This window comes from Octopus bimaculoides, chromosome 1 (assembly GCF_046866305.1).
Source record: "Octopus bimaculoides isolate indiv1 chromosome 1, ASM4686630v1, whole genome shotgun sequence".
In the NCBI taxonomy this organism is placed as follows: domain Eukaryota; kingdom Metazoa; phylum Mollusca; class Cephalopoda; order Octopoda; family Octopodidae; genus Octopus; species Octopus bimaculoides.
In genome coordinates this window covers 92,394,792-92,412,303 of record NC_142928.1, presented here as the reverse complement: position 1 = coordinate 92,412,303, position 17,512 = coordinate 92,394,792, and the positions used below count along the sequence as shown (strand labels likewise).

The 17,512-nt window shown below is 35.0% G+C and overlaps 1 protein-coding gene across 1 annotated transcript in view; it reads right to left on the bottom strand.

Annotated features, from left to right (window-relative positions):
• Nucleotides 1–17,512, bottom strand: part of LOC106874534 (corticotropin-releasing hormone receptor 2) — a 392,683-nt gene that overhangs the window by 184,730 nt on the left and 190,441 nt on the right. The window contains exon 2 of the mRNA XM_089353968.1: nt 14,385–14,908. Coding sequence (XP_089210094.1) covers nt 14,385–14,580 — 196 coding nt within the window. The 5' untranslated portion in view covers nt 14,581–14,908. The remainder of the gene's footprint in view (nt 1–14,384; nt 14,909–17,512) is intronic.

The window sequence follows — 17,512 nt, the reverse complement described above, 5'->3', positions numbered from 1 at the left end:
ATTAAAACTAACACTGTTAGAAATAGAAAACAAAATTAAACTCTCCCATGAAAAGAAGAGAGCAGAGAAGGAGAAGAGAGCAGTAGAAAGCATAAAAACAAACACCAAGGCTTTCTATAGATTTGCAAAAGAGACTGCTACGGTACAGTATAAGATAGGACCCCTATTCCTACCTAATGGCTTACTGACTGCAGATCCCACATGGATACGTGAAGTGCACAGTACAAAATTCAAGAGTGTCTTCACTTCTCCTCTGAGTCACATGCAGATAAAGAACCCAGCTGATTTCTTTGACAATAGCACTCAGCAGAAAAAGACTGCATCCATTACCTACATCGACATTGAAGAGGAAGATGTAATAGCTGCCATAAATGAAATGAGCTCAAATTCGGCAACTGGCTCCGATGGTTTCCCAGCTGTCCTCTTAAAGTCGTGTAAACAAGAATTAGCAGGGCCACTCCGGATACTCTTCCAGAGTTTCCTTGCAAATGGTAAACTTCCCAAAAAGCTGAAGGAAGGCACCATATGTCCTATCCATAAAGGCGGAAGCAGAGCAGAGGCTGGGAACTACAGGCCCATCTCTCTGACTTCACATATTAGCAAAGTCATGGAACGAATTGTCAGAAGGAGATTGATTGCGTTCCTAGAAGAAAATGACTTGCTGAATAAGACCCAGCATGGTTTCCGTCCAGGTAGAAGCTGCCTCACGCAGCTCTTGCAGCATTATGACTGGGTCCTGAAGCAGCTACTTGACCATTCAAATGTTGATGTGATATATCTCGACTTTGCAAAAGCCTTTCACAAAGTTGATCATGGCTTGATATGTCATAAGCTGCGAAACCTTGGAATAGCTGGTAAATTAGGAGAGTGGCTGCATGACTTCCTGAATGGTAGAAGTAAGACAGTTGCAGCCAATGGAGAACTATCTAGGGAAACACAAATATTGAGCGGTGTTCCACAAGGAACTGTTCTGGGGACACTAATGTTCATAGTGGCCCTTCTGGACATGCCCACGGTCACTCGGAGAGCCACTGTCACTAGCTATGCTGATGACACAAAGATATCTCAGGCAATAAAGAATCCTGATGATATTGTAAGCCTGCAGAATGACCTAAATGCAATATATGAGTGGGCAGAGCAAAATAATATGCAGTTCAATGCAAAAAAATTTCAAGTACTACGCTACAAGACCACAAGTACCTCCCAACTAGCTTACACAGGGCCTGGAGGTACTGCAATCCCAGAACCACAAACAGTAAGAGATCTGGGCATCAACATGTGTAGTGATGCATCATTTCACATGCACATTGTCAAGTTGACAGCAAAGTGCAGACAACTGGCAGGGTGGATACTGAGGACATTCCGTACAAGGGATCAAAAAATCATGTTGACTCTATGGAAGACATTTGTTCTGAGCCGCCTAGACTATTGCTCTCAGTTGTGGTCACCACACAGTGTTAAGCGGACAGCGGAACTCGAGGCAATTCAGCGGCACTATACAAAAAGATCGCCACAGTCCAACAGATGAACTACAGGGAGCGGCAGAGATATGTAATAATATACATATGGAAAATACTGGAAGGACTGGTGCCAAACTTTGGCATCAAGTACCGCAGGGGTCGCCACTGAATGGTGCCAAAGGTGCCGTCCACGGCATCTCACATAAGAACGAGATACTGCAGCAGCCTCGGTTTTAGAGGACCTCAGCTCTTCAATGTCCTGCCAAAACATTTGAGAGACATGCAAGAGATGGATGCGGTGGTCTTCAAGACAAAACTTGACGTTTTCCTCTCCACGATACCAGACGAACCAATGGCTCGTAATGAGACGCAGTTTAGGGCAGCGATGTCAAATTCTCTTATACACCAGATGTGCCATCAAAACTCTTGATTGGACCATATCAGGTGGGGGAGAAGAGCCATGCAAGGAACGTGAAGAGAGCGCAGCATAAAGACGGAAAATCACGGTGGTGCACCAGCATGACCGCAGCCACTTGGCTGAAACCCATAAATAAATAAATAAATAAATAAATAGTATATTATATATATATATATATATATATATATATATATATATATATATATTCATATATATATTATATATATATATATATATATATATATATATATATATATATATATATATATATATATAAGGTACATTTTAAAAAATAACGTCGACCACTAACGTGGACAATTAATGCGCTAGAAATAGATCACATTTTGTGTCTATTAAGACCTAAAAAGTTCTCAACAAATCCCCTGAGATTGCAGATAATATTTCTGAATCTCTTTGATTCTTTAAATGTGCTGGCCCCTTGATAATTAATCGATATTAATTAATATATTAATATATGACTAATTACCAGATCTTATAATAATTATATATATATATATATATATTATATATATATATATATATATATATATATATATATATATATATATATATATATATACATATATTATATATATATATATATATATATATATATATATATATATATATATATATATATATATATATATATATATATATATATATATATATATATATATATATATATATATATATAATACAAAGAATATATATACATGTATACACACATATATGTACATACTTACATCTACATGTGTATATACATGCATATCAGTGTACAGGACGTTAGAACAATAAACTACAGACAACGGAACGAACACATAGGAAAACGGAAAGCCCCTTGGAATATCCCTTCATCAGCTGTCTCTATTCTATCTAGACGTTTCGAAGACCAGACAGGACGTACTCTAGAATAGTCTCTTCCTGAGTAGTGGATCAACCAACTACACAGAGGATTCCAAGGTGGCAAACACAAACCAAGACAGGAAAAAATGGACAGTGAAAACAACATTCAAAAGCCGTACGGCCAAACGCAAATCTGAGGTAGAACGCTAGTAGTTCGTTTTGCCTTCACAGCGGCTGGAGTGAAAAGAAAGATATAAATATACATAAATATAAAGGGATTAGCATTTAGTTGCTTCTCCAACATACTGAAAATTTAGAAATAGCAGTCAAATGGCAGGGAATCGTCAATTAGTAATAGAATTAATAATTAACAATTTTGCCAAGTAGTTCAGTATGAAAAAAACCTTTATCGGTAAAACCATTTATCATCATAAATATACAGGGATTAGCATTGAGTTGCTTCTCCAACATACTGAAAATTTGGGAATAGCAGTCAAAAAACTACTGATTCTAAACTACAAATTTTTCTCTAAACGGATGGCGATATTTATGGCACACATAGAACAAAAAAACCGGAGGGAAAAGCAAAAACAAACCTGCCTTTAGTTAATTGGATACGACGTTTCGCGGTTAAGAGAATGAATAGAGTAATTTCATTCTCTTAACCGCGAAACGTCGTATCCAATTAACTAAAGGCACGTTTGTTTTTGCTTTTCCCTCCAGTTTTTTTGTTCTATGTGTGCCATAAATATCGCCATCCCTTTAGAGAAAAATTTGTAGTTTAGAATCAGTAGTTTTTTTACTGCTATTTCTAAATTTTCAGTATGTTGGAGAAGCAACTCAATGCTAATCCCTGTATATTTATGATGATAAATGGTTTTACCGATAAAGGTTTTTTTCATACTGAACTACTTGGGAAAATTGTTAATTATTAATTCTATTACTAATTGACGATTCCCTGCCCTTATTATTGTATATATATACATATATATATTATATTATATATATATATATATATATATATATATATATATATATATATGTATTTTATTGATATTTAGAATAAGGTTTTTATGATATATTTATTTTCTAGAGGGTATGAATTACATTCTTTATTATTGAATTATTTAACAGTCGTTGTTTATTTTATATATATATATATATATATATATATATATATATATATATATATATATATATATAAAATAAACAACGACTATTAAATAATTCAATAATAAAGAATGTAATTCATACCCTCTAGAAAATAAATATATCATAAAAACCTTATTCTAAATATCAATAAAATACATAAAAGAATAACTAGTAAATGGGATAAAAATGATTACGCACGTTTCGTGGCTATATTTTCAAAGAGATAACTAAAAAAAGACCATTCGATTAATAATCAAATCGATCTACAATTAAATTTTTTCAAAAGTACACATACTTTCCACATACACAGTGATGTAGACCGCCTCTACCTAAAACGAAAATAAGTAGGAAGAAGCTTAACATCGATCCAAAATCCTTTGAATATCGCGGCGTATCCCTCCAGCAACATCTTTTAACCACCAAGTGTCGCAATGCATCCCTCGACCAAGTTTGCATACATGAAGATGATAATATCATAAGACTTGGAAAGCAGCTCCTTCAGCAACACTCTTTGTCTGATAACCTAGAATACATGTCCAAAGAACTCGCATGACTCTACCGCAACGTATCATCAGATGAAAAGATGAGCCTATAATGAGCAGAAGACTATGCATGGATATGTTACTAGGAAGCATGGTGTTGATAGTGACTTCAATCATCGAAGCAGTTTATCACGGACCAATTAGCCGGATTACTAGCTCCCACTTAGAAGCGTAATGCGTTTGCAATCCAGGAACAGGAAATATCAACAAAGTACCTGATTTACAAAAGAGATAGAGATGCAGGTAGAGCTGTTAAAGTGTGACAACCGATGCAGACTTTGTGGACTTCACACAGCATAAGCAGTTGTCCCAAAATGTCATCATGGTATTATCTACCGATGAGACATGACGTTGTAGCTAAGACACTCTCTATAATAAAATCTGTCGATGGATAATCCCGAGGACAAAGAAATAAGATCCCACAATATGGTAGAAGCTATAGCCAATCATAATGAAAAGGAACACTGGTGGAATGTACCAGTGAAGACTTCAATAAAATGTAAACACAACAGACTTGATATGATGATTTGGGATAGAGAAGAGAAACTGTGCACAGTTGTGGAAATTAGCTGCCTGGCTGATGTTAACATAAAGTTGAAGATAAATAAAAAAGAGAATACTTATGCTGAACTACTGAGAAATCTACAGTTACTCTATCCAGATTACAAGTTCAGGTTTATACCTGTAATTGTTGGGTCCCTGAGATATGTAACACACTGCCTAAATAACAATCTTGAGTAATTAGGCTTCTCAAAACCAGAAAGAAGAAAGCTAATTCAAAGACTTCAGATTCAATCCATCACTTGAACTGTAAAATCTGTAAAACTTTTCAGAAGTTTATCATTTAAATATATATGAGCATGTCTAGATATGCAACTATATGCATGAGAATACATACATAAAACATACAAATCTGCACATACATAAATATTTACATACATGCACACATACATACATACATACATACATACATACATACATACATACAAAAATACCCTGATGTTGTTGTTGGCAAGAAATCTTGAAATAAACTGAATATTGACACAGATCCATTCATAAACACATAATGACGTATGCATAAATCCGTACATAAAACACATATGTGAACACTTGAGACCAAATCGGAAATAAAATATTAAAAATATAAAAATATAAAATAAAAAAATAAAAATATCATCTTCTACTCCCACAAAAAAACAACACATGATGTCAGATAACTTACGAATGACTAGAAAAGACCATTGTTATCTGTTTATAAAACTTCATATATTATTCTCCATATAGGTCTTTCTAATATATTTTCGTATGTGATATATTTATGTAGTTTTGCCGTCTAACAATAGCAAGTGTACTTGTCCACGCTTTCTTAAACGCATACAAACATACGACTAAAAAGCATACATACATGCTACTTTTTCTACCACACATTATTTGTGTATTCTACTATATAGCTATATTTGTACATGTATGTATATATCTTTTATGTTTTCCTGCATTCATAGACGACTGTTCTAAATGTACGTATATCCACCTACGTATGTATAGTTGTTTTGTGTTTTTGTATCCCTTCCTGATTGCTTATTCTTGTACACAAGCGAGTGATTTTAAATATAGTTATCACTAGCAGTATAGCCCGGCGTTGCCCGGGATTAAGCTAGGATTATTAAGTGATCAAGTGCTTTATTTAAAACCAAAATAAGTAACATCGACATCAGATTTGAGCGAAATCCGTTGAAATTGGTTTGGCTGAAAATGGTTTGCTAGCAATTTGATTGGAAAATCCCATAAGGAATTAGTTTATCGGTTATTTCCACTCATTGACTGCTTTTTTTTAAAGTTGCATTAGAGATCTACATAGGAGAAGGTTGACCTGAAGGTTTGCATTGGGGATCTGAATTGGAGTAACTTAGGAAAACTTACCAACAGCCTTATCCAAAAAATAAGGTGCCTGTCCCTTCTAGGTTAACTCTATGAGCATCTTAGCCAATCACTGATATCGGCCGAGTGAGCATTGTTGTTGGATAAGTCAGCATTTTCCAATAAAAAAGAGGAAGAGTCCTTAAGTCCTGTTGCCATGGTTTGAGAATATGACCGGCCAATGCTTCCGGATCACTGTTTATAACCATATCGGTTGCAACGACAACTTGTCTATAAAACGTCGGTATAGACCACATTGCGTGTTCTGCCCTGAGAAGCATACACAAAAAGAGCGGTTCTGCAACCTAAACGGGAGCGGGCCACATAAAGTTGGCCATGTGAAAAGCATGGCTCTCCAAAATGGATGCCTGCCACCAGTGTGCTGAAATCCTCGGAATTTCACTCCCCTCACACATTGATCTTTTCACCATCTATTTTTCTATGTACGGGGAAAATACGGAGATTAAGAATATGGGTAAAATTTTTTTTCAAATCTCAAATTTACCATGAAAAACTCCGGCTAAATTTTTAGATAACACTCGCACGATTTTCACTAAGAAAATAATAAATCGGATTTTTCGCGTGGAATCAGCTATCCTGGCCTGCTAATATGCTACAAAACCCTATTTGTGGTCCGAAAAATGGATTGGGGTGTGGTGGAAGCCGCGGAAATGTTATCCATTTATATTGTGTAATTCACTGACAAATTGTTACATATCTCTTTGTTTCATTGTTGTTAAATAAATGGATTGTCAATAAACTTTTTTCTTCGGCATGAAATATAAACAAAACTATTTCGCTCCCAAAGTAGTATGTATGTGTGTCAGAGAGTGAGAGGGGGGAGAAAAATGAACGATTTAAAATAAATGAATGATTTAAAATAAATATATTTTAATTTTTGCATGAGAAAGTATATATAATCTCATTATAAAATATAGTGTCTTTCAAAAACATCCTATATTTGAAATTATATCTCATGTTTAAGAAAAAAAAAAAGCATTTTATGCTGACACTCCGTCTTCCTTACTCACGCCTACCTTTTCTGTCGTTAGACGCTTTCTGTCTCCCTATCCCACTTTTTCATTACTTTCTTTTTTGTTAGACACTGGCAAACAATCTTTAACTCTCCCTCACTCCCCCTCTCTGTCAGACACACACACACATACACCACCACACAATTTCTCTCTCTCTCCCTCTCACACGCATACGTTCACTTCACCATGTTAGCAAACTTCAAAATTGGTAAAAGTTATGGTTGAAAATCTATTTTTACAGCTATACGCGGGTGCCTCCGAGAGAAAAAGCTGATGAAAATGCAGCTAGGGTCATGACGATTGTCGTCCTAAAATTGGAGTGACATGCATGCTAATTTGTGGACGTGCATAAATTACGTTCACGTACACACACACACACATAGCCTGCCTTTTATATATACATATATTCATGCATATGTTTATGGGTACGCATGAATATTGCTACACTTGATAGTTCATATCCCTCTGCTAGCATATGTGTGTGTATGCATACACAAACATATACACAAACGCCCACATAGTATACAAACCCACACACGCATCCACGCACACAGTCACACACACATATACATACATAATATATATATATACACACACACACACACACACACACACACACATATATATATATATATATATATATATATATATATATATATATATATATATATATATATATAAACATAATTAAGGGATCAGCAAATATTTGCTTCACCATATACCGAAGTTCAGAAATAGCAGCTAAAAAAAGCTGAGAATCCGACAGATAGCATCACTTGTAACTCACAAAGGCAAAAACAAGAAGAAAAAACAATGAAAACTAACCATTCCGAAGGTTAACTGCAGTAAACTTACTGCTGGAATACCGTATTGATGAAGAAAATTGAGTATCACTCATAATTCAGAAACGCGTCTACAGTTAACCTTCGGAATGGTTAGTTTTCATTGTTTTTTTCTTCTTGTTTTTGCCTTTGTGAGTTACAAGTGATGCTATCTGTGGGATTCTGAGTTTTTTTAGCTGCTATTTCTGAACTTCGGTATATGGTGAAGCAAATATTTGCTGATCCCTTAATTATGTTTATAAATATATATGAGCTTTTAAATAAGTCCTCCACCAATAATGGTGCTTACGTACCGATGGGCTTGGTAAAAATTATTAATTATTAATTGATTTATTATTTAATAAATTGATAATCCTTTACCCTTTTAATTTGTAATATATATATATATATATATATATATAAGTTAATTAGAGGATATATTAACCTCTTAAAGGGATGATTACCTCTAAGAAAATACTGTTTCTATACCTTATATCTTCCAAGAAGGAAAGCTTCTGTGGAAGCACTACGGAAGATCCAATTCAAATGTTCTTTAACCATTTCTCTATGTCATTCCTGACAGATCCTAAACAACTAATTACTTAATGCACAACCCTCATAGATTTCATTTTCCAAATCATCGCAAATCACAAATCTTAAGGAATTGTAATCTTTAACATTTCATCTTCTTTCTTCACATTCCTGAAATCAAATGAACGTGACGGATCAATTAGAAGAGAAATTCGCTCTTCATAGATTATCATCGTTATATTTGAGTCATGTTCTATCTTAGCCATTTGAATTGGAAGGTCTCACAAAAAATGGAAGGGACTCATTCCAATGGAAGAGACGCGTTCTAATGCGGAGTGATGTCGAACAGCTGCTGTCGCATGTAGGACAGATCCGTCTATCGTCCGAGTCCATAATGAGGAATACCCCGCCGCCCCCTTTTAATCGAGCTGGCAAGGCAGTTTTCCTTTGGCTGGTGGTTGTTGCGAAAGGGGCTGTCTGGTGGCCGAGGCTGAAAGGAATGAGGACAGAAATATTCCTCTTTGGTAAAGGCCTCTCGACTTTTACAAGTTTTACTTGTAAAGGAAAATGAGGGTGGAGATGGAGGTGATGCCTTCAAGTGAATTTATGTGAAGGTGGGTGAAAGTTGCGAAAATGGCAAAAGTATATGGTACTATTCTCAGTGTAGAGCTGCAAGTCTGAAGAAAGTAGTTGGAAAGAGCTCTCGTCCTTGGTATTCAGGGTGATCTTAGATGGTGGGGTTCTTTGATTATCCCTACAGGCCTTCCTGTATCAGAGGTTCCCATCACTCTCACTTTTTTGTTTTGCTTATTTCCTCTCTTTTTCTAGTGTCGCATGCTTATGTATACTTCCCTTCTTCTAATGTACACTGTATATACTTTTTTTTATTTTATAATACCATAATATGTAAACACCCACACTTTATGTCAGTCTTTGTACTGTCCCCCTCATCCTTCGCACTTGTGTAAATTATTATTATTATTATTATTATTATTATTATCATCATCATCATCATTATCATTAATAATTTTTAAAAATGAGCAAGTTCTTTATTTCTTTTATTATGATCTCCATAGAGCTTCAGAATATTAGAACAAGTACTACGATGTATATATGTCATTAGATATTTATTACTACTTACACGTTCTACTGACATTTATTTACATTTTTTCTATGCATTGCTAAACGACTGTCTCAGAGGCAGATGACTGATGTGTTCGTCACAGTAGCTGTAGCAAAAACATTAAAAGAAATACAACATCCAAGTTATATACGAACGAATACAAAAAAAAGAAACACTATAAAAAAAGTTATAGCTTGAAGCGTAAACAAGTTTGAAAATTTGAAAGCAGAGAAAATAATGTCGCTGGAGCATTGGCTTAATTGGGAAAAATGGAAATATCATCAAATTCAAACCAGGAAAATAAAATTGTAACAACGATATCGCTATTCCATCATTTCCTAAAATTGTGACTCAACCAGCTCAAGTAAACGGTAAATCAATGTACGACATATGTCACAAAATACGATGCCTAGCCAAGGGAAAGTGAGGGTTTTATGTGAAATAACTCGTTACGACACACACACACACACACACACACACATATATATATTTGTCCTTTTTTTTGTATCACCTAACTGTCTGGATGTTTTGCGTTCTTGTCCCGTTTTTGTATTTTTTATATCTAAAAATATAGCGGCGTACCTACACTTCGGTCTCTTATATGTAAGTATATATATATATCTATTTAAATTTTGTACGACTCTAATATTTTTGCTATTCTTTCATCCTTTCTTTCTTTCTATCAGCCCTTTCACACTTACTTCGTTCATTCCACTCTTCGTTCTTTCGTTCCTCCTCTCTCACATTTCTTGGCCTCCTCTTCCACTTCACTGTGTCCCTTTCATTTTTTCTCGCCCCCTTCTTAAGTTTTCTGTCCCTCTGCCTCTGCTTCTCTCTCTTCTCTCCCCACATGACCGGTGTTCGGCCAAGCCTGCCTTTCTTTCTTGGTTCGATTACCATCCGTGCAACATCTATATTCCTCCCTGTGCCTGTCAAATCATATGTCCTTGCCGTAAGGCTTTTCTCCCATACAAGCCAGCTTAATTTAATTCGTCCTCAGTCGAAAGACACCTGTTGTTATGTCCTGTTATTGAATTTGTATTTGTGTAACATTTCTCCGTTTCTTTTTCCCGTCCTTGTTTTCGTTATACATTCGCTGCTTTCTTCCAAGGAATCTAATGCTCTTAGGTTAGTTTTTCCTTGGGGCTGGCGAAATTGGAGCAATCTCGAGTATAACCAGCCGAAATTGCAAAGATAATCTGGAATTAGACTGAGGATTGAAAACTTCGAATGACCCGTCCTTGTTTTCTTTGTATCGTCTGTCTGGATGTTTTGTTGTCTCCTTTTTGTATCACATAACTGTCTGGATATTATGCGTTCTTGTCCCATTTTTGTATTTTAGCTGGTCGCCAACACTGTTTTCTGCAAAATAGAGGTAGCTTATCCTGTCCAGGCTATATCATTAGTATTATCCTGCGTTTGAGAATTCAAAGTTACTTCCTTAACTTTCTAAGACATCTCAACGCTTATATATATATATATATGTATATATATATATATATATATATATATATATATACTACTGCTACTACTACTACTACTACTACTACTACTACTATACGAGGCAGCAGGTTTCATCTCAGGATTCAGTATGTGGCCGTTGGAGAAATGTTCATACTTCACCAGCCTTAATTTCTGGCCTCCTAATTCTCCTGCCTGTAATCTCATGTTTGGGGTGCGATTCAGGACACCAACCATTCTGTTTGCAACACCAACGCCGAGATGGTGGTCTAGATCAAGTAAATGTTCGAAAGTCTTCCCAGGAACCCAACGAGGATGGCATGAACTGTATTCCGGAGACGTCTTGAATATCTGGTGGTAGCTGAAGACGGCTAGTTTGTGTAAACTATTATCATCCAACTTTAATCTAGATACTATTTTTATATGCTTTTAAGGTTGGATAGAATGTTGTGTTTTCTTTTCTTATTATGTTAACTGTCAAATTTAGCCCAAATGCCCTGGATATATACATGTGTGTGCTGGCTGTCAGTTCATCTATCCGTCCATCTATCGATCGATCTATCTATCTATCTATCTATCTATCTATCTATCTATCGATCGATCGATCGATCTATCTATCTATCTATCTATCTATCTATCTATCTATCTATCTATCTATAGATAGATAGATAGATAGTTATATATATATATATATATATATATATATATATATATATATATATATATATATATATATATATATATATATATATATATATATATATATATATATATATATATATATATATATATATATATATATATATATATATACATATATATATATATATATATATAAGCGTTGAGATGTCTTAGAAAGTTAAGGAAGTGACTTTGAATTCTCAAACGCAGGATATCTATCTTTATATATATATATATATATATATATATATATATATATATATATATATATATATATATATATATATATATATATTCGGTCCCATGATTCTGAAATAAACCTGAGAATTGAAAAAGCCAGGAAAGCATTTGGAAGACTTGAAAATCGTGTGTGGTCTGATAGAAGCATCGCCTTCAAAATCAAGCTTAGCATCTATGAATCTGGTATTTTAACGGTCCTCCTGTACTCCGTTGAGACCTGGGCGACATATCGACGCCACATCAAGACTTTAGAATGATTCCATTAGACTTGCCTAAGGTAGATACAAGATATCAAATGGAAGTCTTTAACACCAGACACCCGTTGTTCCTCAGCAAGCTAACACATCCAGTATTGAAATGATCCTCATACACAATCAAATGCGTTGGGTTGGGCAACATGCTAGGATGCAGGGCGACATCTTGCCAAAGCAGTTGTTTTAGGGGGAATTGCAGCATGGCAAACGTCCGAGACATAAACCTACGAAACGTTTTAGGGATGCTATCAAGAACAACCTTAAGGCTCTTAATGTGAAAGTTGAAGACTGGTGGGCAGATGACGCAAGATCGATCAGTTTGAAAACAAATTATCTACAATAGATGTAAAGCATATGAAGCTCGAATAATTGAAGAATCTATCTTGAAACGAGCACATCGTAGACCGGACTTAACTACAATCCCAGACACTTTTCTGCTTTAAAATATTTGTAAGATCTATAGTAGAGTTTCTTTGTCAAGAGCAGGACATGCTAGTCATATAAGATCTCTTGACAGTATTTATTAATTCAAGAGATGACCTTCTGCAAAAAAGAGGCAATCATCATATATATTGGGTATTCCATAAATATTGCGATTCGTTTATACTTCTTTTATTTTTTTAAATCAAGATAAACAAAATTCTATTTTAATCTAAAGTATACTCTCCTTCATTTTCTACAATGATCTTCCATCTATCTGGTAGTTTGCCAGGTCCCTCTTCCAAAATTCACTTGTCTGGGACGAAAAAATACTCCTCCAGTACTATTCATATCCCACCAAACAGATAACAACACTTTACCTGGGTGAAGACCTACTTTAGCGTGGGGTGCCGGTGTTTCTCCTTTCCCTATCCACTGTCTTCGGCGCTTGACATTTTCATAGAGAACCCATTTCTCGTCACTAGTCACTATTCGGTTAAAAAAAGGTTCATTCATGAGACGTGACGACAAAGAAGAGCGCACATTCATCCTCTGCGCGCGATTAAACTCGGAACGTTTGTGACGAACATTATGACACAATTTGCTGTCCTTTCTGATGGCAGATAGGTGTCGATGAATGGTTGAATGAACAAATCCAAGCTTCTCTTCTTCATCAACAGTTATGATGAGATTTTGTTCGACCAGGGTTTGCAGTACGTCCTCGTTGAGCTCTAATGATCTTCTAGAACGAGGCTCGTCTTCTCAGCTGTAGTTTCCGACTGGGAATTTCTGAAATCACCGTTGACACTGCTTTACGCTTATTATTCGATCCCCATGTACTGCATTAACATTCCTTGCACTTCCCGTTACGTTGTTGCCTTTATTGATCTCATAAAGCAAAATATGCCGAATATGCCTCTTTGTCACTTCCATTATAGCTTTGAAAAAATAACTGATAATATCGAACTGCACTCTTTAAAACTTGCATTAAGAATAAGAATAAGGTAGAATTACTACCTGCTTTTTATAGCAAGTTCATGCAGATATATTATCCCGCCTCGCTCCTACTTTCAGTCATGCAATTTAAAAACCACATTATTTGAGTGATGACCCAATGCGCGCGCGCGTGTGTGAAGAAAGGCAAAGTTGACTTCGTCTGGAATTGAAACATGGGACATAAAGACGGACAAAATTTTGCTAAACATTTTTCCCGGCGTCCTAACGATTCTGTCAGGTTGTCAGGTTGCCTACTTGTAATTCATTAACAATCGCTGATTTCCACCTCTAAAATTTATTTTGCTATTTATTTACAAAATATCTGATCTGCTACCAGCATCGAATGACTAGCACTAATCAATGTACCAATCATGCTTACCTAAACAATCGAAGCCGGTCGACAACGGAAATATCATATTTCATTAATATATTTTTCAACATTTCTGTGAATTCAATAATAGATAGTAATAATGTGTAAATATACTTACCGGGTGGTTTAGGAAGACGTAGTTGCTCTAGCATGCACTCGTGGGCCTCCAATGGCAACTGAAGCAGCTTATATAGATCACTTGCAGTGATATTTTGGTAAGCGGTATTATTTATAATTGAACTTTCCCAGTTATCTTCGTACAACATTTCTTCTGAGAATTTTGAGGAATTTTCATATTTAATAAAAGCAGGCATGTTCTTTGATTTTTTAATCGATGGACATTAAATTATACTTGCATATAGTTTTCTGTATCGAACTAATTAATATATCTTAGTGACATACAGATATATCTTATTTTTTATTTGTCAACTAATTTCAGAAACTAGAACCATAGAGGGACAGATATGAAATAAAATATGAACAGTATTATAATGGGAAATATCATTCGACGGAATATCAAGATATTTTGTGTTATTTATGTGTCATCGTAGGTATCCAGCATGCTTCGTTTACGTATTCCTTGCATCAATGATTTAACTTCAAACAGTATGTAAGTCTCCTTGTTTGTTCTGTATTACATTACTGAAATAATAAAAATAAAAATCGATTAACATTTCGTAATAGATATATGAAAGATGGATATGGATTATTACATTGGGATTACATATCCTTGTCGGAAATATGTATGTGTGTGAGTGCACCCACGTATATATATATATATGGGTACAGGACGTCACCAGCAGTAAACCACATGCAATACGATACCAAATGAGTTAAATAACCAAATAACGAGAGAAAAAATGGGACAAGTCATACAAAGAATGACCCTTCATCACTTGTCGGCTCTCTATCTACTCCCCAGTTCGAGCAATCAACGACAATATGAGTCTTCGATGACAGTTGCTCCCATAAATACCAAAATAAAATTTTGGATTTGTGGAGGGTCAACATTAGGAACAAAAGCAAGGCAGTAGAGACATACAGAGAAACCGCGCAAAAACAAACATGGAGGGTCGTTAAACCTGAATGAGGAGCAAAATAGTGAACGCTGAGAGAAATATGTCCTTTGAAAAGAGAAAAGATAGAAGAGAGAGATAGGAGACGTCCAGTCCTTAGAAAGTCCGTGCATGAAAGAAAGATAGTCACGTGAGGAAAAGAATGATGGAGGATAGTCGCGTGTGAGCAACGAGAGAAGCAAAAAGAGAAAGAGGGGAGGAAACAGTATGGAGTAGAGTCGCATCAACAAGGTTAAGATAAACTGACTTGGAAATGCATGCGTGGCATTCAATTAAATAATAATATAAATAATATGTGTGTGTGTGTATATATACATAAATACTATTTATATTATTTAATTGAACGCCACGCATCCATTTCCAACTATGTATGTATATATATATATATATATATATATATATATATATATATATATATATATACAAACATACACACACACACGCACATATTGTACCTAATGGTTTTGCTATGACCACACATACACAGTTTTTTTATTTCTCCCCCATGCATTCACCAATTCTCTTGAACATGGTTTATCCCATCTAAAAAGAGACTGCCGTTTTATGTAAAAAAAAAAAAGAACATCTCAAAATGCTTCACTGACAAAACCTTACTTAAATTTCACCAGTTTACCAGTGAGCTTTCTTTTTTTTTTTTTTTTTTTTTTTTTGTCTTTCACACACCTACACTCTCTTGTTTCCAAAACCATGCGCTGATCCTATTTGTGACACACCGCACAACTTGTTACTAATGAAACTATCTCTACCGGACACAAGTACAAATACAGTAATCTATTAATGCTTTCGGTTGCAACACACTAAAGTAGCTCCCCAAACACTTGTTTCATATTTTTTCTTATATTTGATGAGGGAAGCTTTGATCGAACTATTATAGAAACTATAAACAACTCATGTTAGATAATACAATATCTTCACACTTGGTTTTCATTCGTTGACATCCACTCACACAATTTGTCTAACTTCATTATATTTTAAAACTTAATGGCCATTCTTTAATACAGAAAAGTGTTTTGGTAGCTATCATTATAACTGTGTATTCAATCTGTAAAAAATTAATAGAATATAAAATGCAGCTATAAATGTTTTAAAAAGCCAAGACGTTGAAAAATTATTTACCTACTTTAAGAATAGTTTATATATGACTACATTGTTTAGTTTTCTCTCTGTTTTAAATGGTAAATTCGTTTTCGGAGAGATTAGAACGTATATTTAGCAGTTCGTGCGGCCACCTAATGTCACGTTCGCCAGTTCTATTGCGACTTACGTATACATAACCATAGGACTGTTATTTTTGACAATCGTAGTTATAGAGAAGATTTGTCGAAGGTGTGTATTATGTTTGATAGTAGCAAATGCGCAGGAAGTCTCTGCCTCTAGATTCTTACTCATGGAGAGATCTTGATTAAATTTGGCCACTTGAATGATTCCTAAAAGTTGAAAAATGGCAAAGCAATTAAAAAGACTGAATCACAGATGTAGTCTTTTATAGAATGCAATGCTTGCATTTATTGTTTGATTTTCTTATGTAATGTTTAATGTAGCGGAGAAATTTCTGTCTGCGTTTAAACAAGGACACTAATTCTTTACTACTCCAAATGCAGCATTTTAAAACAAACCTGGTACATTGCATGTAGTAAAGTCATCGTCAGAAACATCCTTTCATTGATAGATGAGATATATCTCTTATCCTAAGAAAATAATATGATAAACAGCTGCCGTAATAGGAAAACTGATTTTTCAGAGGCAAGATGAACTGAAGTTCACAGCTTTTGTTATACAAGAGGAAGAATTGCTGATTGCTTACATTTTGTTTAATGAAATATTAAAATGCATAGAAAGGACATCTCTTTAAACTTCAAGCAAGAGGAACAACTTATTCACGGATCCCAAACACTGACGGTATATCTCTCTTCATGTTTTTACCTAATATTAGTGTGTCACATAGAGTTAGTATCACTAAACATTTCAAAACGGTTACATCAAAACAAAGACGTATATTCAAATGACATAACTAAATAATTTATGAAAATGTTGCGTTCGTTTTATACATACGCACGCCGATAGAGAGATAGATAGACAGACATACAGACAGACAGACAGGTCGATAGATAGACAGACAGGCACCCAGACAGACAGGCAGGGGAGAGAC